Source organism: Bradysia coprophila, unplaced genomic scaffold (genome assembly GCF_014529535.1).
Source record: "Bradysia coprophila strain Holo2 unplaced genomic scaffold, BU_Bcop_v1 contig_350, whole genome shotgun sequence".
Taxonomy (NCBI): Eukaryota; Metazoa; Arthropoda; class Insecta; order Diptera; family Sciaridae; genus Bradysia; species Bradysia coprophila.
This window is the reverse complement of record NW_023503608.1, coordinates 187,634-215,371: the sequence shown is the minus strand read 5'-3', so window position 1 is coordinate 215,371 and position 27,738 is coordinate 187,634. Positions and strand designations below refer to the sequence as shown.

At 35.0% G+C, this 27,738-nt stretch overlaps 2 protein-coding genes and 1 long non-coding RNA gene across 5 annotated transcripts; 1 reads left to right on the top strand and 2 right to left on the bottom strand.

The window, feature by feature from the left end:
- Window positions 1–947: 947 nt before the first annotated feature.
- Window positions 948–14,081, bottom strand: LOC119079901 (troponin I-like). Of its 3 annotated transcripts, none has more exons than XM_037187991.1 (8): window positions 13,964–14,081; window positions 11,270–11,306; window positions 9,381–9,509; window positions 9,198–9,321; window positions 8,066–8,166; window positions 1,383–1,426; window positions 1,170–1,311; window positions 948–1,100 (listed from the first exon to the last, which is right to left on the bottom strand). In XM_037187991.1, the coding sequence occupies exons 2-8, from the start codon at window positions 11,282–11,284 to the stop codon at window positions 1,050–1,052; spliced, it is 606 nt and encodes a 201-aa protein (XP_037043886.1). In that variant the 5' UTR covers window positions 11,285–11,306; window positions 13,964–14,081; the 3' UTR covers window positions 948–1,049. The 3 variants fall into 3 exon arrangements, with proteins under 3 accessions (XP_037043886.1, XP_037043887.1, XP_037043885.1); XM_037187992.1 differs by lacking the exon at window positions 8,066–8,166 and adding an exon at window positions 4,852–4,952; XM_037187990.1 differs by lacking the exon at window positions 8,066–8,166 and adding an exon at window positions 4,442–4,542.
- A 4,860-nt stretch (window positions 14,082–18,941) lies between these two features.
- Window positions 18,942–20,459, top strand: LOC119079903. The gene is made up of 4 exons (XR_005088251.1): window positions 18,942–19,034; window positions 19,176–19,322; window positions 19,376–19,505; window positions 19,563–20,459. It is a non-coding gene; the product is annotated as an uncharacterized LOC119079903 (long non-coding RNA).
- A 4,160-nt stretch (window positions 20,460–24,619) lies between these two features.
- Window positions 24,620–27,416, bottom strand: LOC119079900 (probable peroxisomal acyl-coenzyme A oxidase 1). The gene is made up of 7 exons (XM_037187989.1): window positions 27,088–27,416; window positions 26,849–27,008; window positions 26,516–26,792; window positions 26,067–26,460; window positions 25,094–25,884; window positions 24,918–25,034; window positions 24,620–24,857 (listed from the first exon to the last, which is right to left on the bottom strand). Exons 1-7 carry the CDS (start codon window positions 27,194–27,196, stop codon window positions 24,714–24,716), a joined length of 1,992 nt encoding a protein of 663 aa, XP_037043884.1. The 5' UTR covers window positions 27,197–27,416; the 3' UTR covers window positions 24,620–24,713.
- Window positions 27,417–27,738: the final 322 nt, after the last annotated feature.

Sequence of the window (27,738 nt, the reverse complement as noted above, 5' to 3'; positions counted from 1 at the left end):
GCTTGATATGGTTAATGTGCCTATAATATAACCTGTATACCCATAATATGGACTAGAAACACATATTATCGATACATTACGCATAATATAGCTGTATGCTTTATTATGAGGGTACAGGCCCCATATTTTAGAAGTAATATAACTGTGTGCCCCATATTGAGCAATTGTATGGGACTCATATTCATGTGAAAGGAACAAATCTTAAAGTAAGTGCGACTAAGTCTCGTACATATCTTTTCTTAACTTTTTGAAGGAAATGGAGGCTAGCTCCAGCCAACGAGGTGTTTTGATAGTTCTTTTTGTTGATTTGATCGATATACTGGCAAATACACCACTTCCTCGCGGTGAGCTAAAAATGTGCTCCTCGGCCGTAGATTGATAGGTGGTGTATTTTGCGTATATCTCTCGACCTGTGGCAGAAATGTTGGCATTTTATGTAAAGTCTCAGAGTTTTGCGAGTCGAATTAAATAGTATTCGTTAAAAATGAAGAACAGTTAGTGAAGTAGAAGTGAAAGTGACTGACATTCGTGAAAACCGTCTGGTTAGTACTTAGGTGGGTGACCGCAAAAAACATGCAAAATAATAACATTTTTTTTATTGAAACGTCATAATATGAGTGGTGTACCCATATTATAAATCACAAAGCTATATTATGTGTCTCAGGCCTATAAGAAGTAACGCTATAATATAAGTAGTACAGCCATGTATATCCGGCATACAGCCACATATATCCGGCATACAGCCTTTTTCACTACAGTTTTTCCAGTATGGGGCACACAGCCTCGGCCAAAATAAAGAGCGTGCTAAGTCCACTTATGGGTACCACAGCTACATTATTTTTTTCCGAGTACAATTTTGGACACGGCTAGCAAACACAGTTGTGCCTGAAAGAGACGAAAATTAGGAAAACCAACCAAGCAAGAGACCAAGTAAAAATACAACAACATTTTTCAAGCAGTTTTTATTTATTTTAATTGAATGCCGTTTCGAACGTGTGTACATTCCTTGCACATAATTAGAATGTACCGCCTTTTCCACGTTGTCGAGACTAGGCCTCGGCCTTTGCGTCCCCTTTGTTCTTAGACCAGTCGGGCTTCTTCTGCAATTAAAAGAAAGTAAAGACGTTGAAGACAGATGCTCTTTGGCAAAAATTCTTTCGTAATCCAACCTCTTTCTCTTCGTCTTCAAGAGTAAATTCCTTCTTCTTAACAACTTTCAATTGATTACGGAAGTTGAATTCTGCTGCTTTCTTTTGAAGTTTAGCGAATTTGTTTTCGTATTTGGAGACCTTCTTTAAAGTTGGTTTGACGCTAAATGAAAGAAAGGAAATTTTTACGTTAGAAATAAAAAATAAATAAAAACAAGACGTAACAGAACTTACAATTTACCGCGGGAGTCGTTGACTTGAGCGTTAAGGTCAGAGATCTGTTCCAATTTTAAAAAGAAAATATTAGCCGATGTGTTCATGTTTTGTAGTAACTTTGAGCGTAAACTACAAAAAGACAAAGTTCAAGACGTCTAATGGTACTACACAAAATTGTTATGGTAGAATTGTTTTTACAATTGAGATTGTTCCGTTCGTAACCCATTTTGCTTTCCACAAATAATAACTTCGGAACTACGATCACTGTTTGTAATGTTGTGAAGGTCAGAAAGTAGAGTGAACAATTAACCGGTTGTAAGTTGTAAGTTGACTAACAAAAATCTAAGATCAATTTTCAAATTAATACAGGACAATCTCTTTTGCTTTTTGTCACCGAACATTCAGATGTAAAATCAATTTCTACCCCAACAACACAAGCTGAAATATTAGTCTCGTATGACATGACGCATAGCACTATCGTTAAATAGACAATTTTGAGTTTGTAATAAAAACAATTCTCAACAATGTCTATATATAATTCTAGTGAATGATGCGATGTTTCAATATTTCATAAAATATTTCCGTAACGAAATTAGTGCAAACAATTATTAGCAAATTATAAACCATATAATACACTTCGTGCACACAATATAACTTTCATGCAATTTATGTGAGTCTTTTTTTTCATGACAAACGACATCTATCTATACTAAAGTACTGGCGTAATGTGTGGAATGCGGATTAATAAAAAGCAACAGATCAACTTTAGGGAGATCTAACTGATTGTATTCAGTGTTATCGGAAGTCGGTCGGTAAATCAGGAAAATTCAGGAAGATGCTAAAAAAAGGTCCACTAAAAGTTGAGTTTGGGTTCTCGTTTATATAGAAATAAGGTCAAGGTTACTTGTTATATTTTACTGTAAGTTTATAGTTTCTTCGGTAGCTGTTTTCGTCTACTTCACGAATCAATTTGGTAAAATGAATGTGTCCATCGGGTACAATATTTTTATAAAAATGTTTTCAGGTGGATTCCCACCAAAAAGGCTTTAAACAACAAAAATTGTGGTTGTGTTCTTATAGTATTTTTTTAAAAGAGAATAGAAAGGTACTGCACAGCATGACACACACATAAAATGTTAGCTAAGTTAGTAAAAATGATTAGTACCACGACGTACGTATTGAATTAGTTGAAAATCTTTGATGATAATTTTACATAATTTCAGTCGGCTATTTTCAGAAAAAACTAAACTTCCTTTGGAACCGAAATTCTGATTCGAACTCACAAAAATTGTATAATGCAACTGAATGCTTCAGAAAAATATTGTAATTTCAGTTCAGTAGAAAATCAACAGAATCATGCTTTGATATAATAGTTATTTATCTACCAAGGTAGGTATAAAGGTATTTTTTCGCACTAGATGTCGATTGTCGACCCGAGGCGAAGCCGAGGTCGACAAGACGTCGTGTGCGAAAAAATACCTTCATACCTACCGTGGTAGATACAACGTTTTTCGCAATTTCAGGCCATAATCACCTTTCCAATGCAAAACATGTCCTACATTTTGTTCCAAAATTCTTGTGTATACAGAAATTCATTTGAACGATCAAGAAGGCTGCATTATAATACACATTGCAATGTGATGTAAAGAGACGCGAATGAAATCGAGTAGTCAATGCTTAGTATTTATACGCTTCAACAATACGTTCGGTATAATAGTGTGACTCTATAGCCGAATGGCTAAAGTCGCTGCTTTGGTCAATGCAAGATTTTTATTTATAAAAATTTAGCCTTCGTTGCAGGTAATAGGTTCTTTAGCGTGCGAAAAAAAGTTGATAACGCACTGCGTGCGAAAAAAAAGTTCGTATTGCGCTGTGTCCCGGAATTGCGAAAATGAATAAAACTTTGTATCAGAACCCCACTTAACAGATTCGAAACGAACCAAAATGAAGAAAAGGTCGAAAGAATTTCCTATTGTGTGTCAATTAGATTCTCATTTCCGATTTTTTCAAAATTCGTTCTTAAATTCCGGAATGGGTGCATGCTTGAGCATAATTTTAGATTGAATCAACAAACTTCAAGCAAAATTGACAGCTCCCAAATAGAGTACTATTTTATATGATTTTTTTACAGTGCTAAAATTTGTTTGATACACTGTCCAGTTTCAGTAGTCTATTTAGAGTACCACTCATGCTTGAAATGGGTTGATTGAATAAATCAAACATCGTCATGCAAAATTACTTAGCCTAAGAATTAAAAAAGACGAGGAAGTTGTTTGACTCCACTTCTAACTTGAAGTCCCAATTAGTTCGTCATAATTTACTCTAAATCTGATAATGTTACACTGGTCATTTTCTCTGATTCTTTATTTGTTCGTCAGTGGTTTCGCTTGTTCATCAATGTCTGAGAAAAGCTTTCAAACAATCTTAGGGCATGGTGAGAAGCGAAGCATAATAATTCTCACTTCCAAAGATTTTTTTTCCTGAAATGAAATCACGTAGTGCACAGTACGTATGTGCTTCCCCTTCGGGTCGGGCTAATCGTCAAATCAAAATCATTGTCATTGTTGTAATGTACTAAAAATGTGGTGCTTCTTCTACAAATGTATTAATTCATTTGTTTTGAAAAATAGTCTGCTCTACATGAGACCATTATTTATGTGTTTCTGCAGATGATGAGGTTAAAGGTTAAGTTGAAGGTTAAAATTTGGAAATGATCACAATGGGCACATAATTCTCAAGACTTTTCGCAGCTACTACTAAAAAAATTTGAAAAAAAACATGATCCAAACAAATACTTTCCATTATTGTTGTTTAGTGTAGGGCATGTATGAATGATGTATGTATGTACGTGATGTATTGTATACGTTGATGTGCATGAAATTTGATTAATTAAAAAAAGTAACACAAAGAACACAAACGTAGATTACGAACACCCACAAATAGAACGGGACATTTCAGAATTTTTACATTTTACTGAAATAGTAATGATACGGTCTCATGTCCCGTTTTATTTTGGAGTGTTGGTTCAATATTAATGGAACAATTTTTTTTCTTCATTTGTTTTTAGTTTGCAGTACCTCCCAGTCTCTTTTCTTGACTTCGTATTCCAAATCCCATTTTTGATTCTCACATAAATACATTCGGTCGTAATACTCTTGACAGTATTTCTTCAGCATGGCTGTAATCGAACGGACAAGGTATTTTAGATGGTATTTTAAAAATGGTGGATGTTGGCATTCAGCGTACTACATGAAAGGGGTGATTATATATCTTTAACGATACTACAAGATCTGTCGTTCAAGGAATTGATAGTGCCTGATTACATTTTGAAGCTTTACCGCCGCAGTTAATTTCACTAATAAAAACAAATAACTCGATGGTTATTTCAACTTAGTAAATAAATAAAATAAAAAATTAACAGAAAAGTCTACTAAAATACAAAGAAAAGAAGGTCTCAGACAGCAGTCATCATAATTTGTAGGGTTACCTCGAACTGCTTTAATCTGCCCTGGTATTCTAAATCAAATTTGTCACCTTCCAATTCAGATATCCGTTTCCAAAATGATTGACAAAGTGTTTGAAGCTCGGCTATATTACATTATGTGTGATTAGGTGTTACTTAAAAATTTTATTTTATTTTCTGAAGGGTTTTAAATCTTTTGTTTTTAACGGCAAGTACGGTATTAAAACAACTCAGGTCAAAACTATTTTAAACGTGGAAGCCAAAAGCAAGGGCTGCAATTACACAGGTCAAAATATCATTCCTCCCGCGTTATGTACTTAAAACGTTTTACGCCAAAAGTGGCGAAGTTAACTTCTCCACAGTAACAGTAACAGCTAATCGCTTTGAATTTCATATTTTACAATACGATGGTCTTAGAGACACAATGTTAGAACCCTTCACCCAAAAGAATGTCATTCGTTTATTTGGGAACAGTGGGAAGGGCAACGTCCTTTCCGCTTTTTTTTCCAAAAATCATAGTTTACGTTCTATTAGAATAAAATCACAGTGCTATGGTTTCCTATGATTAATAACAATTCCAACAATGGACTAACAACTTTGCCTTCCTTTATTACATCCTTGCTTGTAAATTGGTTGTTTTGATGAATGCCTGGTTTGTTATCTCATAGGTCTAATCTAATGGAGTTCAATTAGTTCTTTAGCTAAACTTGTGTCGTATTTTCGATCATTGACCTTTTCGTCAATTTTATAAATCAAATAGTTACACATTTCCGCTTCAAGCTCTAATAGCGAATCGTTTATCGTAAATTGATCGCATTTAATTTTGCCATACGTTTGGTGTAATCAAAATTAAAATGTAATAAAAGGACAAGTGCCAGTATTGTAATGACAGTCAGAAATTATTTTCATCGAATGCTGACATGCAAAAATCGGAACAATTTGGAATTTTGATTCTATTTGCCTGTGTGTGGATCATTCCAACAGAACAGTGGGTAAAATGATGACATTAACAAATTGAGCTAAGCTAAAATTCACTGAAATTCTTTCTGGCTTCTGTAGCGTCCATTCAAAATTGCAATTAAAAATGTGACTGTAGCTTCTTTCGGAAATTTGACATCCCTTAACATATCGCTTAGTCCTACAGGTGCTCTCTCTGCTAAGGTACTTGTTTTAGATACAATACATCAACCCTTTGTGCATGCTGAAGTTTTTGCTGATTCTGGAAATGGGAATTTCGATTTTGAAATTACCAATAAAACAATTGACATTTGCAAACTGTTTGCGAAGAAAAACTACGAACCATTGATTCAAATGTTTTACAAAGTTTTACTGGAAAGTGGTCCATGGCCGAGACAGTGCCCAATTCGTAAGGTATATTATTTTCAATAGACAAATGTTGAAAGAACCAATTAAATTGTCCTATTTCAGACGGCAATTATCATTGATAATTGGATCGTCAATACAGACAATCTTCCTCCTTACCTACCGGAAAAGAAGATATTTATCAATCTAAGATTCACAAACAAAAAGAATTCAATCATTCAAGATATGAATACTGTTACATTTTACTTTGCATTGGAAAGCTCTTAGCACTTTGGATATTGTTGCATTCCTAGCAAAACCTGCATCATCAATAACTACAAATCTTGCATCCAGGCTGATGGCATTGTTGAATTTGATATGTTTGGATCATGTGAAAATGATACACCACTTTCGTTTGTACGATGCTTTCAGGTAGTAACAATTAAAGTTTTCGATATCATCGAGTTTTGTTGGAAAAAATTAATAGTTTAGTCTGTGCTAACGTAACTAATTAAGTCAATGGCGTGAAAGAAGTGCTCTGTTGGTTGACCCATATTGCTAATTCACTATTCGAACCGAAAGTGATGGTGCCACTATTTCTAATCATGATGGAATCTAACGCTAGAATCTAGTGATGAGATTGTATACCAGGCTTTAGTAAATCTTTGCAAATAGATTTCAGCAAATTCAATAAATGTTTAAGTTCTGGCAAGGAGTGTAATTTCAACGATTTGCAAGCAACGACGTAAATAATTTAGTTCATCTTTCATGCTTGTGGAATCTGGGTACAAAAAACCACCTCAAAAGCGGCCAGTTGTGACGCGTTTACATTTCATGAACATGTAAGTAAAGATACAGTAAAATTAAATTTCAAAAGTTGAAATTGGTCTGTTAATGGTCTAAGCTAAAATATCATAAGTCAAAACCTTTGAGCTTTCAATTTCTATAGAAAAACAAAAGAAATTTGAAAGCTCTCATACGATTTTTTTTAGCTTAGTACGGAATGACAAAATTCGATGATGAAGCTTTTAAGCTGAAAGCCCATTAAATGAAAATTGTTTCCTCCCGCGCGAGGATCTTAACGCCAGTAAATATAGGTCACCGTAATTAATCAGGTAATTAAGCTTTTATCCGATAAAGCTTGACAAAAAGTTTCGAAATGTCATTCGCAAGCAATATAAAAATTTCACGAAAAATTGTTATTCCAAAAAGTTGATTGGCGAAAAACAAAATATATTTCAATTTAATGACTCAAACAATAACAAAATGAATAGATACAAAGCTAACGGAAGCACGTGACGCTAGAAATATTTATATATCCGACTCACAATCACGCTTTTGCAATGAAAAATTGTTTTAGTCAAAATAGCCAAAAAAAATATTTCATTGTTTTGCAAAACAGGCAACCAAAGCAACTTCGGTTGCATAGGAGACGAGAGGAAATAAATTTAACCGAATTATTTGCGTTGCGTGGAAAGTATCATAAGGAATTGAAACGAATCGGTATGCAGTGTGAGTCTCCATCGCATATCTTCTAATATATTAAAAACTTTCGAGCAACAAAGCGGTCGCAATAAATCAAAAACAATCAATGTTACAACAGAAAAGGAAGACACAGCTATTAACCTTTTAGAAACGACTAGTCATCGACAGTGACGAGAAAAACAAGCGATTAGCTCTGGTTGACGTGGTTTATATGTAACAAAATGTATACTCATCGAGCCAAAGATTTTACATCAAACACTAGTTGATATATCAAACACCAGAAATAGCAGATTAAATGATTGTGTCGCGCTACATATTCCGCGGCATGTCATTCTTAAAAGGTCAATTAGCGTCTTCTCTTAATAAAATTAATTCAAAACGTGAAACAACGATTAGACAATGAAGATGTAAATTGTCCACACTTCATCATATATTTTATGGTAATTCTTGCCTCCAAGTCCTTTGTGGCTACTTTATATTCTAAATCATATTTCTCGTCTTCCAATGTTGCAATTTTAGAATGGTACTGATTGCATACGCTCTTTAGAGTGTCTACATTGTAAAACATTAGGTTTGATTTTTAAAACAAAAATTATTATTTTATGAAAAACACTTCAATGATGATTGATATGATGGACTAGTGTTCTATCCGCTACTCGGGTGAATTTAAACATCACGATGACCATCAACCTAATTCTCAATTCGGTCGTTCACTCTCGGCTTTCAAATAATATGTTGTAATTCACGTAAAGTTTCACTTAATATTGCGATCTTTTAACACATTGAAATTAATTGCGGCTTGCCAACTTTCGGCACCCTGGACTTTACTTAAATAGTCGAGGAATGCCTCCAAATAAATTTCTAAAAATCCAAAACTGAATTCTAGATTTTTAGAAATTTATTTGGAGGTATTCCACGACTATTTAAGTAAAGTCCAGGGTGCCGAAAGTTGACAAGCCGCAATTATTTTGAATGTGTTAATTGTACGAAAATATCATTCAACAGACTCATCAAACTTTCCCCAAACGATGATAAGGCTTGGTTATATTCGTGATAAAAATGTAGAAATTCCGTTTATTATACAAAACAGCATCTGTATACATAAACAAACGCAACTCTGGTCAGTTGCTTAAAGATAAGCGAAACTGATTTGAACCATCGGAAAACCCAAACTTAAATATTTTAACCTTTTACAGACGGCGAGCATATATCATTAGGACAATTATCAAATCTCTTACTTGATCTGAGTATTTTTAACAAACTTAAATAAAATCGTTTATATGTCTCTGTGTGATAAGACTAACATTATGAATCAGAGTAAGTATCTTTGCATTGACACATAAAAAGTTATATGCACCTACGCCCAAATGTTTATTTTGACGAGTTGGATTATGATCCGCGCCTTCGGCTTAGGATTACAATCACCAACTCGGCAAAATAAACATTTGGACACATGTGCATAATATTCATTACTTCATTTGCCTGGTCGTTGTAGCTAACAGATGGAATAACCCGTCCGCTTATATTTTTCTAGATATCCCCACATTTTCCCTCTTGGGTGCATGATAATCTAGTGATTTTACCTTCATTGGCGCTTTGAAGATCCCTTGGCTTTCCACAACGTTGTTCGATGATGCGTCTACGTTCAGCGGCTTTGCGTTCCTGTTCTTTCTTCAATTCTTCAGCGGCTTTTTTACGGAGCAACAACTAAAATGCTAAGCGATAAGACAAATGCCCTTTCCCAAAACAAAAAATGAAGTCCTCACTCTAAGTTTCTTCTTTCTCTCCGGAGTCATGAAACCTTTCTTTGCCTTCTTAGCCTTTGAGGCCTCTTCCATACGCTTGCGCACTTCGGCACGCTTGCGTTCAATATCGGCCTGTTTTGCCTTCTTAGCCTGTGTTAGAAATGAAAGGAAAAATTAAAAAAAAACTTACAATACCGTCCATTCATGCTAAATATGTGCTCATGTCTTCATCCTTAACGTTCACTGATTTGTTGGTCTGTTTAACGCAGCTGTGTTGAAGACCATTATAATGCAAGCACTGTGAGTTAACCAACTCTTATCTTCTTGTCCCTATAAATAAGAAGATTGGATTTGAATAATAATTTTATTTGTGCTAATCGAACATCTAATTTTTCAGAAGGGTCTTGTCAGGGTTATGCTTTCAGTTGGATTTATCACAATTTATCGAAATTTTACGTGTAATTAATAGTATATTACTTCCGAGGTTCCAAGTTGTGTATTTGATAAGTGGGGTGTTACAGCCCGACCCGAAGATGAGGGCTGTATTCCCCACTTGTCAAATAACAACTTGGAACCTCGTAAGTACAATGCTTTACGTGATTAGGCAATGTAAATGAAAATGAAACATGCCGTAACACGTAAAATCTTATTATTTTTTTAAAATCAAAATTATCACTTCTTTGTGAGGGTACGTGTGAAGTACAAAAAAAAGGTACACAAAAATAAATTCACAATATACAAGACTTAATAGACGAAAAACTTTTTTGCAAGATATAATAAGCGTGCGTTGTATATAGGACTCCGCAGCTGATTATTAAAGCTGGTGAAATGAGTTAGTTGAAAAAGATTTTTTTAGCTTAATTACCTAGTTTCGATGAAGGATGAACACACCATTCAGTCAGACTAAAAATAGAAAGAAATGTAAGTCTTATTTTATGTAGAAGATGACTTACAGTTGAAATGGGTGAGAAATGTTTATACTTTCAGTATTTGATAGAAATTACCATATGTGGGATTGTCAGATGGTCATTTTCCTTTAAGCAACACAAACTAACATTGATAGAATGCAATGTGTGCACCATTTTCTTTGTTCTAGAATATAGTTCATAGAACTATGGGGAGTGTCGTTTAAAATCCAAAACTCTGTAAAACGAGGGTACTAAGAGTGCCAGCCTTTCAGAACTTTAAAAACGTTGACAGGGCCGGCTGATGGTTTTAAGCGCAATAGTCTATAGCGATTTTCAGCTCCAATTGAAGATAACAAAAACTTTTTTAAACTTTTGTAAACATGTGACCAACGCGAGTCTAGCGCCAGTGTCCTTCAAGATCTGACTAATGAGGTCTTATAGCAAAAAGCATGTTCAAAACAAATGAAGTAAAAGATTTTTGAAATCAATATCTGAAAATCTTTGGCCAATTGAAGTAATTGTTGGAATAGTTAACAATTTCAAAGGACTCTCAATGATTGACGCTGTCGGCAAGTCGGTCACTTCTGTCAATTTATCGAACAATATTTTCATTTTAATTTAATTTCCTAACAAATGATTTTGATTTTTAAATTTCGTATCTCCAAAGACCGACTCAAAGGCAGTGCCATCGCTGATTTTTGCGGTAGTGACGATAACAATTTCCACAATATGTTATTTACAACCATCATGTCATGATGATCATGTCTCTTTTTTAACTTTTGACTTACAAAGAAATTCTATGTAAACATCCTAGATGCTTCCCAGACCATTTGACTGTTGTGATATTTCAAACCATTTGATGACTAAAAAGTAATGGTATCAGATTGCTTTAATTTTTGAGTCTACTCAACAATCAGGAAAGTATAAACATCTTTGTTTGCCATGTCAATTATATTTTTTGGTAAACCGTTCAAGAATTATATTTTCTGATACTTACCTCACCTCATCATCAGCCATGGTGTACAATTATTTATAGAATCTATAAAGGTATAAAGAAAATTATGATTTTTTACATTGAGTTTTTTTTTCGCAATTAATAATTTCGGCGATATATTTACTTTGGAGTGTAGAATAAAAATAATATTTTACTTGCGACATGGCTCACGAATATATATATTAATCATAAACAAAATATTGAAGTTTGGTGAAAACATGGTACTTCATTGATGTAATTAATGAAATTTCATCGTCCGAAAATAGTACATTGAAAACCGAAATTTATTTTGGATAATTTCCAAGAAAAAATTCTCTTTTGTGTCCTTTCCGTTAAAATACAATTAACGGTATTCCATAAATAACATTAAACGGCGAAACTGTGGAAAGATTAGACGTCGTTCCTACTCACTAAAATCGCATTTTCGTTACATAGGTAATTTCCCGTGTTCAGAAAATAAATAGTTTGTCATGCATTATGAATATGACTTTCTTCAAATGAAATCGATCTTAACCACTATAACTCGACTAAAATAGAGTCGCTTCTTGTGTGCCTATTTTTCTCGAGAAAAATTGTAATAGAAATGTTGAGATTTAAATACCGTTCCGTTGTGTCCTAGTTTTCAAAATGATTTTATTTGATGTTGACGATTATTACTAACGATCTCAGCTTAATTACGTGGAAAATAATTAATTAATTAAGTTGTTAATCGCGGTTGGCTGTATTGTTCAAAGGAATTACGAATAGTTGTTTGCTGGAGATATTGGTACCTAATTGTATTACTTTTACGTTACGCACCTGAAGTACACCTGAACACTAGACTTAATAGTACAAAGATTTTTTAACTAACATATAAGATTAAAGGACATTTTACTTTGAATATAACATTTTCCTGGCCATTTTCGGTTGTTTCTATAGTAGTCGTAATTAGAACTTCTAATTGAGATCAATAAGTTCACTGATCAAACTGAAATGAAGCATACATTACACAGTTTAACACCCAACAATGTCAATCTAAATAACTCTATAAATTCCACATGAAACAAACTGTGGTTTCATGAGTACGAGAGCTACTATTCATCTCCCCTTTAGCTCGAAGCAACGAATTTAACCATTTGAATTATTTATTCCGTAGATATTTACGTATTCCCAAGGTAAAAGAACTTATATAATTTCGGAGTGTTGGGGCTTTTTAGTTTACATACTCATATATTTATGAAGTCACAGTAAAGGCAGCAAAATACAAAAAAAAAATCGTTAGGATGGTGACATGGAATCAGATTGTTTTTGGGATGAAATCTATTTTTTGTTCCAATTTAGATCCATTTTCTTATCCTTTTATCCTGTTATCGAGACAACAATGACAAAAAAATATTAACATTTAACACTGACCATTAGGTGTGCGATGGTTCAGGAATGGAAACTGAAGGGGTCCAGAAAAAATTGTCCCTAGATGTCAAATATCGATTTTGATTTTTTTTTTTTATTATTCATTAACAACTGGTTTTGAGACATTTTGTTGGCTGTTCATGTTTTGTTGTCTACCCACTATCTAGACTCCAACTCAACGGAAAATGTTAAAAACGGAAAAACATTTTATTAATCGATTTTCTCCAAGGAGTATTTTTGGCCCAATTTTAGCAGAATCAAGCAGAATTTCGATACCTGAACCATCGCACTCCCCTACTCACCAGTGTTCAGTTACATAAGGGGTCTATTTATATTTGTGTTTTTTTTGAAGCTAGGCACTAGTAACTGTGCAGACAACTATGGTCCTTTTTAAGACGAACTATCATAATGAGAACAATAAAATGTCCTATCGGCTAGTTAGAGGAGCCCGTCTCCTAAATGTCTTATCGTACGGAAATTTCGGATCAAAATTTTCGTATTTTCATTAGAACACGGATCGTTCTTATGGCAAGCTTACCAATGATACTATAAATTTGCTGAAATTCCCCATTTTATATGGAAAAGAGCTTGAACCTTATCCTAAAAAAGTCCAAAGTTATGTGCGAACACAGTGACAATCATCGGAAAACACTAGAAGTACCCGAGGCCACAAATATAACCAGCAACTCTCGTAACATAAAATGAAGTTAAAATGAAGAAGTGAAAGATTTGATATCAAGCGATACTTGAAACAAACGAAGTAATAAAAAAGTAAAGTGAAAAAGAGGCATATAAAAACGGGATGATTCGATGATGTTTGTGTATTTTTCGTTGGAATTTCAATTATCTAATAGCAAAACCGTTTAACTACTGCTGCACTTTAACAACTTGATTCTTATGAAACAAATGAGTAAAATTATTTCAAATGAAAAATTTAGCATTTTATGCTATGAAAATTAAATTTATAGTTTCACGTTTACAGCCAACTTTTTCTATTTTATTTTATGATCTAAGAATACACTTTAAGTACTTGAGTCTTTAGTGTATAGAACAATAAAACGGGCGTTCTCAAGTTTCAAATAAATGATTTTCTCAAATTAATTTTTCGAGAATTGATTTTTTGAACTGAAGATCGTACAAGCACTAAATGAATCACAATCACGTTTATATTGTCTATTTGAAATTTGAAATCCTCTTGTAGATTATTTTAATTGATGTTGAATGAATTCCGAAAACTAATTTTCACTTTCCACTTTTGTCATTTTTCCTTGATTTTTATTCTTTCTTTCTTCGTTTGAACTGCAGTAACTCACCTCAAAAACAATTTTAAAATGCGATGTTTGTTATGTTCCCCGACCGATCTAAACTATCGGACAGTTAATAGATGACTGCTGTTTTGAAGTAATCGTCAATGGCTGGCGAAAGAAATATTTCGTATTTTATTATTGATCTAAAAATGGATTGCACTGAAATAGATGTGTTAGATCCCAATGTGGTAACACAGCCAGGTGTGGTAAATCATCTTCAGGTGTGACTGATCATGCATTGTGTGTATGTTGTAAACAAGAAGCAATTTAGAGATTATTGGGAATCGTTTTTTTTTCTTCGATTATAAAAAAAAGAAGCGCAGTACTCAAAAGTAAAATTTCTATGATTTCTGACGATTGCCAATAAGTAATTTAAGTAGCGTTGAGATTGTGAGATTATGAGAAGCAAAAGGAAGAGGATGATTAATTTTGTTAATTGGACGATTAGTTGATGGCAATAAGTACGTAGAAGAAACAGACGAAATATTTATTATCAACAAATCAGCTTCTCAAATGTAAAAGACATCGGTTAATACAAAAATTGGCAGATCTTTGGCACTACCCATACAGTAATTATAATTAAACGTCGCTCGCTTGTAAGTTTCATTTTATTTTTCTTGACAACGAGAGACGCCAAGTTTCTTCGACATATTCTCGATTGACCAATGGATTTTTATATTTCTGGTTTTCTCGGTAAATATTTTTGTTTTGTTTTTGTCTACTTATACTAGCTTATACTACAACACACTCTAAGAAATATAATTTTCTTTTATAAAACCAAGTATATCAAAACCAATACATGGAGGAAAAAGTTTAATCTAGATTTTTATTTTATTATTGTTTAGTATAACCAAAATTCAGAGAATACAAATGTAGATTTTCATTTGTTCAAGAAAATCCTCGTGGAATCAATTAGAAACCACAAAAACTCTCAAATTAGAATTTCACTTTTCTCACCCTGTATATGAGTTTCATGCCTACAATCATTAAGCGACATAGCTGCTCACTAGCTCATAGCAGTTGTTAGTTTATAGTTTAGGCTCAAGCGATGGTTGTTCATTTCTATGGCAAAGCCGAACTTAATATTACTGGACCGTGCAATAAGTGGTTTAACGAGTGTTGAAGGGAATTTTTGTAAAATTTCATACAGAAATTATCCATTAAATTCGTCATGTTTTCAGACATTTTAGGGAGGTGTGTTGACATACTCTTTAAGAATTTTGGAAAATACCTACTGCGTTTATTGGTTAAAGCTGCTGCTGACCGATCGTTTCATCACAATGATTGTCACGTCACTGAAATATGTCAATCAAATGAAGAAGGGTAGTCAATGGCGCAGCCCGTAAAAAAACGATCTTTTCAGAAATTGAAGGTTACAACAAATAAAAATCATCTACTCTATCCGGTCCCAAAGTCCCCAAAATACACGCAGCGTTGCCTCTTTGTGTCGCAATTGCAATGTTCTGCAATGAATAACGTAGTGACTATTCGCAGGCGCCTGCCAATAGCCAAATTATTACTAAAAACTTATAACCTCTCGAGAGGTCCCGTGTTCAAATCCGCGGCTGGGCAAAATGATTTTTCCTTCATTCGCTTTCTACGTGGTTTACGACGGTTATAATGATCGTTAGTTAGGATTATAATAGTGGTTATATGCAGAGAGTAGTTTTGTACAGTATCCGTTTTGCATAAACTCATTACGAATCACACAAATGTGTTGCACAATTTCGAGTACGAAGCACAATAGTACTGTGGACTGTGGACTGTTTTATTTGAGTGTTCATGCGGTTAATTAATGAATTATTTCCATTTGGGTCGTAATTTGAACCATTTTGAAAACATTTACTATTGAGTAAGTGGAGCACATCAGTTTACATTTAATTAAAACTAGGCCCCATCTTTTGGATGGGTCAGATCCCTTGACTGACTGACTACTTTTCTCAAGAAGATTTTTGTAATCCGAGCAAAAAAAATCACTCTAAAAGTATATAAAAGTATACCATGGTATGCGTACCCTACTTTCGATACAAAACACGTATATGAGAAATTCCAGCACTTGATCATATACTGGCTCATACGTATTTTCATTACTTAAGAGGCATCGATGATTTGCTGAAAAGTATACATTTCGGTTATTTTTAAATACTGTCTTTTGGTGATATATTTCCACCAAAATTATCATTTTTCAAGTATGTACGACCGCAATAACGACCACGAATGTGTTAGCTTTCAACATAAAATAGATTTGGTTGTAGCAGTTTGACCAACCCTGAGAAAACTGTGCAGTTTATGAAAATTTCGGTACACTGGTCACTTTTTTCAGAACTGGTCAAGTGACTACAACCAAATCTACTTTCTGTTGAAAGCTAATACATTCGTGGTCGTTATTGCGGTCGTGTGTTTTGAAAAAAGGATTCTGATGAAAAGATACCATCAAAAAGGCAGCACGAGATACAGACCCTGGAAAGAGGCGAATTTCTTGCTTACATATTGAATAAAAATGAAACTCGTGTGATTACGGCCCTCGCTTCGCTCTGGCCGCAAAGTTCACACTCGTCCAAACTTTAATTTTTTTCTTATCATCGATATAAAGATATTACACACACAAAATTTTGGAACGAATCCTAGAATATTACTCCAGTATATTCCATTAACGAGCTTAACCCAAAAATGTCTTTCTTAGTGGGATAATTGTCTTTTGTGGACCATTAAGAATTACTCAACTAATAACACGATAATATCACGGGACGATACAAAAATTCTTTTAGGAATATCTCTGAGATCCCCCGACCGTCATAGCCCAACTTTGAACTTATCATCGGGAATGGAATTCCCCGTCGAATAAAAAAAGTTTTTGAAATCCGTTGAGGATTACGTCAAGCTATCGTGTTATCTAGGAACGAGACAAAAATTCTTTTGGGAATATCTCTAAGATCACCAGCCCGTTACGACCCATCTTCAAATTTAGCCTCAGCAATTTAATTTAAAAAGTTTTTGGAAATTCGTCGAAAACTACTCGAGTTATTGTGGAATCAAGCGACCAGACAAAAATTCTCTTGAGAATATCTCTAAGATCACCCGTCCGTTATAACCCATCTTCGAACTTAACCTGAGGAATTTAATTCCCCGTCAAATAAAAAAAAGTTTTTGGAAATCCGTCGAAAACTACTCGAGTTATCGTGGAATCAAGGAACGAGACAAAAATTCTTTTGGGAATATCTCTAAGAACACCCGACCGTAATAGCCCATCTTCGAACTTAACCTCATTAATTTAATTCCCCGTCGATTAAAAAAAAGTTTTTGAAAATCCGTCGAAAATTACTCAAGTTATCGTGTTATCAACGAATCATCAAAGTGTGACAAACATTTTCTATATTTAAGGTTTTTGGTCATACATTCATGCATTTTCAATCATAGTAGTGATCATTGTGTGACAAACATTTTAGGATGTTTATCATCCGTAAGACCCATGACTTTCAGTCAAGGGAATAATAAAAGAAAGGAATTTGTTATTTATTACGGATAGATTCTATGAAAGTTTTTGTTTTAAAGAGGAGAGGAGTCTCGGGTGAAATTGCATCGTTACGAATACCTTTGTTCCTAAAGAGTGTTGAAATAGCTGATTTTGCGCACTCGATGGTTGCTAAATTCGTTTCCGTCTCGGATTGTCATGCATGGCGTAGAATAACTGCGAAAACGTTAGAAAAGTTTCGAATGGAATGGAGATTATTGCGGCTTGTCAACTTTTGGCATGCTGGAAAGGTGTAAGTCGAGGAAAATACCTCCAAGTAATATTCTAAAAATCTAAAATTTTACTTTTGATTTTTAGAATTTTACTTGAAGTTATTACTCGACTCCTTTAAAGCGTTCCAAAAGTTGACAAGCCGCAATAATCTGAGATGTGTTGATTTATTGGGATGATAATAAATTACTCAGAATTGATTAAACCAAAAATTGACCTGATCCAAGACTCAAGTCGATTTGAATGAAGAGAAACGGGTTGAAACGGTCATGCTTCTTTTTGACTTATGCGGGTGTTTTCGATTGTCTTTTTCCTTTCTTCAAATACAAACATTGAATTTCATTTTATTGTTTATCGTACACGAATTAATATCATAGAATATGCATTAACCTGTTATTGCATTTACATTTTTAGTCACGGCATTAATTTATTGGGATGATAATAAACTACTCATTTAGAAACTGACTAACGAAAATAAGTTAGCGTCGCTCAACGAAGCAAAAATATTCTGTAAGTTGAGTATGTAACCGACAACAGGACATCTTTTGAAACATACATTACATTACAACATGAACTTTAGCCATTCACGGACGGCGATTCAATTAATCAGTTATCGACAGCGACGACATAAATGAGCCGTTAATGATGCTGTCTTGTAGATGAAAATTGTTGTTAAAATTATTGAAGTAACAGATTATGAGCAGATCAAAACATGTAGCAGATTCGATTACTCAGTTAGTAATATGCTGACCATAGATATAAATATAACATACCTAGATATAACGGATCAGAACAAACTGCGAATAAACCACCCGAAAAAGCGCAGCTCTCACTTTTCTTCCCGAGTGAAACACATAACTTTTCACATAAGGGCAACACAAACTTTCGCAGCAGTGGATAAAATGGCCATTTTCTCCAATCAAAATGGCCGCGATGTGAAAATTATTTTGACGTAAATTCTTGGAGCACATGAATGAAAACGAACTCGTTAGAGCTTTTATGTTTTCGATTTTAAACTACCTGTCTTCGCTTAGGTCTCTCGTTTGTTTGTTTTTTTTTTTTCAATTAAACTTTAGCGCTAGATCTTTTGTTTGACTAGCGATATTACAGTAGCGACACTAAACATCTTATCGGTTTTAGACTTGACGTGGATTTATTGACAAAGAAAGTGGGTCGAAATCCTCTCACGCACAACTATAAAAGCGAGTTAACAATTGTTCTGGCATTAGTACTTCCTTGCAGTTCAAGAATAAGTCGTAATTGGTTTCAATCGGAAAATGAAGTTGTCGATAATTATTTGGTTGTTCAGTTGCGTTTCACTGTCAATGCAGTATGGTATGGAATACAAGTTTCTTATTTTTGTCTTTGATATTTTGCTCAGGGTCGTTCATAAATTACGTATATTCCAAAATTGAAAATGAAATTTTTAGCGTTACGTAATTTATGAACGACTTCTCATATTTTGATGCGAAATAGATTGCTTTTGGAGCGGATGTGAAGGACTCTTTCACAGAGGCGTAGTTATATGTAAGAGATATGGTGCTCTTTACTCCGGAGGAACTAGCAGTCAAGGATGCAAGTGGGACACGACTAAAGTGCAGTGTTGCAGAGAAGATCAATCGAGTAATTTTCATATCTTTACATTCGAAAGAACGAATATCATTCAAATATTTCAGAGCCTGGATGTAAATGGACGGGGACGTGTTACGGAGGTGTATACAAACCTAGTAAAGCATGTAAAAACGAATTTGGAGCGAACTTTAAGCCTTCAGGGAGAAGTTTAAGCTGTAATGGTACAACGCTTAGGTATCAATGAAAATATTAAACAAAATTGGTTAAAAACATTTCGTTTACGATTTCTAGAACTACTTTCGAATGCTGTCCACAATAAGACAAAGATGACATAAACATTTCGGTCGCCGTCTCTGCTGATCTAGTTTTAATATCACATTGTTCAAAAAAAAAATTATACCAACAGGAAAGGTGATACTTTTGCCCCGCATATGAGGGGTGAAAGTAAAAAAATACAGCCCGGTGCGAAAGTTGCTACTAAACGCGTTCACTTATATATACCATGCACTCATAGAAATAGTAGATTTGAAATGCTTTGCAAACTGTTACTTTGAGTAAATTTTGTTTTTAAGTATAGATTGTGAGACATGGGTACACGAGTCAAAATAACAGTTTCCAAACCGAGTTTCATAAGAACGCACAAATTCCGAGTATAATAAATTACTTCCAAGCATCTAGTAGATATTACATTGGTGTCCATAAAATGTTTTCCATGCCAATCCATTTATTAAAAAAAATATTAATTGACTGTGCGATAGCTTTTGAGTTCAGAGTTGATAAAGGATTGGTCACCCGACGAAAACACGTTAAAAACGTTTTTTAAAAGAAGTGGAAATGTTCATATGGCTGTGTTGGGGGACATTCATAAATTGTGTAACGCCAAAATTCGGATTTTTTGACAACGATAATGTCACGCAATATCAATACTCCCCTTTGTGAGTTATGTCACGTAATCAAAAGAAAACGAAATTTACGTGATTAGGCACTGTAAATGCATATCAGTCAAAAACACTCAAAGAGTAAAAGTGACGCAAGTCCCTGGGCATACTTCCAAAACAACTGATATCGCTGTAGGTGACGCATTCTGCGCTTGTAAGGTAAGCGAGATTGTAGCTGACCAGCTAAGCAATTTTTCAACTTTGGTCATCAGTATCTCAGGATGATTTCGATGAAGCTAAGTTTTTCCTTTGTCAGAATTTAATTTGATCTGTTCATATTCCGTAGAATATCAGAAATATTGACAATTAATTAATTTTTATTGTAAAAAACTGATTTTACTGAAGCACTGTTTTTGATGCAGTAGCTGACCACTAAAAAACGGATGTTTTTATACCAGTCTTGTTGCAGTAGTTGACCGCTACAAAATTAAGACATTTTTCACATTTTTCGCAATAATTTCGCATTATTCGACAAATTTTCACTCTTAATTCACTGATATTAACCAATTTCAATGATAAAAACGCATAAAAACACAAAATATCAACGAATTTTAATCACATCATTTTGTACACAACAATGCACATGAAAGGTGAATTTGTCACATGAAGAAAAATGGAATATTTTTGATGCAATGTTTTGACCACCATGTAATTAATCAAATATTAACTTTTAGACGCTATTTATGTTAATAATATTAATTGTCGAACTATTTACTACCTAAAAATACCAAAACTTTGTCCATTAATAATTCTTTTGTCAATAAAAACCATAAATTAGACCACACCGATCTTACGATTTTCTTAAGAAATATGCAACTTTGTACTGAGATGGTGCACTGGTTTCATTTCATGGTTTTATCAATTAAGTAAACATAATAATCGCATTATTTTCATGAAAAAATTAATCTTTAGGCTCTAAAGATTAATTATAACGTTAATTTGCGTATTTTCATTTGTAATTATTTTCCAAAACTGATAAATAATGTAGCTGGTCAGGTACACCTGCACGGTCAGCTATACCCTCGCTTACCTTACGCAAAAATTGTCAAAGCAAAAATTAAGCCAAACAAATTCTAGAAGAAAAATTTTCTTAAATTTAAAAAATTTGAAAACTTTAAAAAATTATAAATTTAGAAAAAAAATTTGAGGTGAGCAGAGCTTACCAAAAGCGAACAAATTTGTTCTACCATACACATCCACACACACACGACACACACTTGAAGCTGTTCTTATATGGGAACTTCGAGGAGCCCTAGCTCCCAAACGAGGCCCGTTCCCCCCTAATTTTTTTTTTCTGGAATGTCTTAGAATGACGACTAGAATCTACTCCCAAAATTTCAAGAAATTCTAAAGAAGGACGGACGGACTAACAAAGTAACGTAGGATTTTTTCATTTCGTTTAAAGTACTGAAATTGATCAAAATGTATGGAAATGGGGCTTCCTGGAAGATTTATTGCGTGGCCAAATTTTAAGCTACAAGAACGTGTGATAGCTCGTTGAACTCGTACGGACGCCTAGTTTTTTTGAAAGCTAATTTGGAGTCATTTGGATTGGAATTGTAGAACTTCAATATTTGCTGTATATATGGTTCTGCAGTCTACGACAAAAAAAAATTCTTGAAATTTTTTCTAATAAGAGGACTTGCGTCACGGGCGCTATGCTAACGCGCGCCCTTGATTTCATATGAGTTAAGCGCTATTTAAATTGCCGTAACATATAAAAATCGATTACAAGTAATGAAACGGAAGGTCAAAAACCAGTATTTTTGGCGTTACGTAATTTATGAATGGCCCTAATGTTTCATTGCTTGATAGAGAAAAACTATCTACTTAGGTGTATTGGTGCACGAAACGCTTAATTTTGACGTAACGCCATTACAAGAGAATTTGGGTTCCATATATTTGTAAAACAACGAAAAGTTGAAGGCCGAAACGTTTTTGTTGGTTGTCGAATGAGCTATTCCATACTTCCATAGTATCCGTTGATTTCCTGTGGAAAACCTTTTTCTGAACTGTGGCCTGTCAGTGCTTTAAAAAATAAAAGGTCCCGAGTTTTTCTAATCTACTTCTAAAACTTTCCCGTTTATCTTGTTTTTTTAAATCATAAAACTTTATTAAGATGGCAACATTACTTTTCAAGCAACCTTTTACATTATGACTCAGACTTCAAATAACGAGTATAGGTTGGGGTTGGGCCAAGTTCCATTATAGATCTTTTATTCATAAGGCTCATAACTCTGTCGTACCGATTGAGTTTTGCGGTTCCTTCTACAAGTTTACAGCATAGTTGCCAGCTGTTTCGTTCTTTGTTATTTGTACTAAGGGGGACAGACATTTCATTCAATCGTTGAGTGAATATCCTGTGTAGATCAAGCGTTGCATCCTTATACAGGACGTTTGGGATCACTAGAAATACCCCCAGCTGAAATGCCTATAGACGAATTGCTAAAACACAACGAAACATAATAATAGAAAAGAAAACAAACAGAGCTTTTGCTCTTCCCTACCCACTCATGGTTCACGTAAAGTGATTTCAACAAAGACGACAGAGCTGTTTCGACCTCAGGATTCAGTGGCGGTCTGAGGATAGCGTGATCTATCCATCATCAGTTGTTTCCACTGATCCCTTCCCAAGACAGCGACAGTAAAACTTTCGATTGAACAAGTGTTTGAAAATTTACTTAGAGAATTATTCATCAACTGATGGAAATACGGGTAAATTTGGAACGCTGCTAAGAAATTCAAAACCCAGACGCAGCAAAAAATCAAGTAAAAGCAAAAACGTAACCAGAAGAAAATCAAACTAACAAAAAGTACGAAAGAATCTCACCATTTTTCAAACAAACTGCATTCATCCAAGCCACATCCATCCAAATTGAATTCATCCAAATTGCACTTATCCAAATTCCATTTCCAAAAACACCAAATGTACTTTACGACACGAAAACTCATTCCATCACAGGCAACTCCGTTTTGCACGAAAGTGTTGCGTATATCGAGGATAACTCCGTTCGTATCGAAAATTAGTGAACGCTAAGGATGAACTAGTAACAGTACAGCAAGGGTGCAGTTAACTAAAGACTTTGGTAAGGGTACAGTTAAGGGTGCAGTTAACTAAAGACATTGGTAAGAGTACAGTTAACTAAAGATATCGGTAAGAGTACAGTTGACTAAAGACACTGGGAGAGTCAATCGGAAAGGGCATTCTAGCAATGGCATCCTAGCAAGGGCAAGGGCATTCTAGCAATGGCATCCTAGCAAGGTACTTTAAGTAGTGAACGCTAAGGATGCACTAGTAACAGTACAGCAAGGGTGCAGTTAACTAAAGACTTTGGTAAGGGTACAGTTAAGGGTGCAGTTAACTAAAGACATTGGTAAGAGTACAGTTAACTAAAGATATCGGTAAGAGTACAGTTGACTAAAGACACTGGGAGAGTCAATCGGAAAGGGCATTCTAGCAATGGCATCCTAGCAAGGGCAAGGGCATTCTAGCAAGGGCAAGGGCATTCTAGCAATGGCATCCTAGTAAGGTCACAGTCCATGAAAGACATCTGCATTCTAGTGAACGTCAGTAAGGGTACAGTTAATTAGAGACATCGGTAAGTGGAAATTCAACCTGACATACAGACAAATCACCTCAGGTCGATACAATCGGATACATCCTCGATAGCCAACGCACTTTATTCCAGAAAAACTCCAATCGCCAATGTAATGAAGCTGATACCAACGGATACGGCATCTCTTGACTTTGATCCATCTCTCACGCCATCTCTTGACTTTAATCCATTTCTCACGCAGTGACAAGATAAAGATAAAACTAAACATGAGTGCCAGGGCACCGTTCATCTACAAAGCGGATGAAATCGCAAACAATTCATTCTTTGTTATTTGTACTAAGGGGGACAGACATTTCATTCAATCGTTGAGTGAATATCCTGTGTAGATCAAGCGTTGCATCCTTATACAGGACGTTTGGGATCACTAGAAATACCCCCAGCTGAAATGCCTATAGACGAATTGCTAAAACACAACGAAACATAATAATAGAAAAGAAAACAAAGAGAGCTTTTGCTCTTCCCTACCCACTCATGGTTCACGTAAAGTGATTTCAACAAAGACGACAGAGCTGTTTCGACCTACTTCATTTGATCACAAAACATTTATTTATACCCTTCCTCTCACTCGACATACATTTCTTTGGAGGATTTGGAATTACTTCATTCCAGCGGCTCTTTGCATTAGGAACAAATATTGCAGCCTGATTCCTCAAGCCCATCAATTCCACTAGTAGTTTGCCTCTTCAACAAAATATCTCTAACGTTGAACACTAAAACTAAAATGCACAAAGATGCCCAGTGACTACAGGTCAAAATTTTATCTTATCTAACTTTATGGACGCAGCAATAGAACTTATTATCAATTGATTAAGATTTTATATCAACACCGCAATTTACAAAAATAAGTTCACAGAAATGTACTTTAACCGAGCACACCACATCGAAAATCACAAGTTTGATTTGATGAACGGTTTCAGGTACATATGGAATGACTTGTTTACATCTTCCTGATTAAGTGGTGACTTCTTGGCCGCATCAAGAATGCGTGTGTAAACATTACCATCGTATGCACCCAATGTCGACTGAAGAACCTATAATTTAATTTAGTTTTGAAGTATTTCCGCTTTCCATACAAATATAATGTCACATACAGTATCAGGAATATCAAAACCATCGACAAGTCCAATCGCATTGTTTCGCAACTTTCCTAGGCATTCGTCTAAGCGAATTTCGAGAGCCTCAATATCATCGGATGTTATGTTGTTGAACTACAAGAAGAACTTGTTAGAAAGAACTTCTAAATTATCGCTTTATCATTCAGTAGAACCTGCAACAACAATCCGAGCGAATGAATGGTTGTATCAGTAAAATAGAGTTCCAAGACGTCGTTCAAAACTTGACCCAATGCTGGTGATGCTGACTTTATAGCTGTCTTGAATGACGTCAAAGCTGATTGTAACAAGTACAAATAGCAATGCATTTCAGCTACTTTCGTCAGTTCGTTTCCAGTTAAATTCGTTGCTTCTTCCAACGAATGGTTTTTCATTCTCTGTTGCAAATGCTTAAAAGCTAGAGCTAATTTTCCTGCTGTTGCTGCTTCAAAAGCTGCTAGAATACTTTCAAGCGATCCATTCCATTGTTTAGGTTGACTACCATTAACATATTTTGCTAGGTAAGCCACAGACGCTGGTAAAGTCTCGCCTTTTAGAGCCTGACTCCAGGACTTTATCAAATACCTAGCAGTTTGCAGCAACAACACGGTATTTTCACCTTCATACGTTTGAGCGGCTGTAACAAATTTAAATATGTCACTAAAACCAGCCGAAACTAAGAAACCGTGACCGCCACACGCAAGGCGAAGAGTTTGAACAGCCTGGGTTGTCTCGTTCGTGCATACCGCTTTTAAGCAACATGATATAGCATGCAATGATGCCAATCCATCTAAATTTTCTTTTTCAAGTTCCTGGGTTACCTGGACATAGTTGTCCCAGAGTTGCTCTGCCACTTTCTTGAAAACGATGACTTTCGCAATGATTGGGAAAATTTTCATTTGCTGAGTGACATGATCGATGATCCTAGGTTCTGGTGAGTTAGAGTCAATCGGACTTTGTCGGCGGACTAAGAAAAATATTTCATGATTAATAATACTACCCACTACCCTCTCTATAAAGAAGATCGATCCGACTCTGGGAGATCAATAAAATTCTGCAAGTTTCAAGCCCATTTTTCTTCAGGAAATTCTTTGTTGCTTCGTTATAGAGAGACCCAGCAACACTGTAATGTGAGTGACAAATGTGTACCTGTTGAATATCGCATTGCAATAGTAGCAGCATTGGCCAACAAACTGGTCCCGTCGTTAACGATTGCTACGCGAATGTACGTCATTGTACCATACGTAAGTACTGCACTCTTTGACTTCTTGTATTCGCCGTTCTCTAGTACCTCTGAATACTTCATCATCATATTTTTTAGCGGAATACGAACGTTATCGAATCCAAGGAAACCATTGTTGACCGAATTAAAACCGAGTTTTGCACCGATCTCTCCGATCGTAATTCCCTTCAATGGTTTATGAGTTACTTCGTCCCTTAGTTGAATTAGAAATCCATGAATGCCATAACTTTTTCCCAGTGTATACAGATTTGCAAATACTATGGCGTAGTTTGCGGTTTGACCGAGACCCCCTGGCCAGAACTAAAAATCAAGTGTGTGAACTCGATAATGTAACATTCAAGCAAGGCTATACTACTTTATAAGCGGTGATCGTTGGAGAATGGACAATAAATTCTTTCGTTTGTGGATCATAAGTAGCAGTTGTTTCTAGCCCCCTAACAAACGTCCCATGGCCCATTTCAGTTTGTGCATAAGCTCCGATTATGCTACAATTAATCGCGCGAGGGATCCATTCAGCTTGCTGTTGAGGTGTTCCTAGGTTCCTCAACGCCGGTATAAACATATCGTAGTGTACGCTAATAGGGCATCCTTCACGCATTATGTATTTTTGATACGTTCCTCCGAGAATTTCACTGAAATTGATTTGAGACATTTTCTCAGTCAAATTGTTTTTAATTGATCCCAATACCTATTCAATTCAGGACCACAAATACCCTCATCTTGGAGTGTTTTCAACTTCCGCAATACGATGGTCGACTTTCTTATAGAGTCTTCATAGACTTCCTTATGACTCAAGTAGCTTGTCGGTACTTTGTCTTGCAGTTCGGGATCGTTGAGGAAGTAGCTTTCTGTGCAGTTGATTTAATTGAGTTTCTCTCACGAATGTTCGTTCAAGTTAAATAAAATCTGAAGTTATTTAGTATTTACCAATGAAACGTTTCTTTTTTACATTTTCGAATCCACCATGATACCAATTAGTAAATTCGTCGATGTTGAACGAAACTTTTGATCTTTCCTCTTGAATGTCGACGTTCATTGTTTATTTTTGATTCGTTTTACAGGCAAAAATACTACGTTTGTGAAGAAAACAGCTGATGAACTCGACGAACCAGTTATCGTTTGAAAACTGACGATAAACTTTTTCGCTATATTGGACTGACTTCGTGTATATAATAGTATAGTAAATAAAACCTGATAACGTTGATAATATTGTTGAGAATTGGAGTGTGTATTGAGTGAGGGGAAGTATGCTTAATTGATTTGGGAAATTGTGAGGTGTTCTTTTGAAAAACAGCCTACCGAAATCGGACGCATTTTCTATTGGAATTTTTTATATGTACCTAGAAAGGACTTCGATCCTAGAAGCCAAAAACACTTTCAAAAAAATTCTTCGGAGCTTGTGTGGCTGGTGAAAGGTGAGAAAAACCGAAAAATTGCAATTTTCTTACAAAAATTTCTCCAGTTACACGAGCCGTACAGGGTCTTGTGTGGTGTCATTGGAAAGGTAATCTCATGTACTATTGAGCCGAATAGAGACTTATTGGTTTTGAAATTCATCCACCCTGAAGTTGAAGTTTT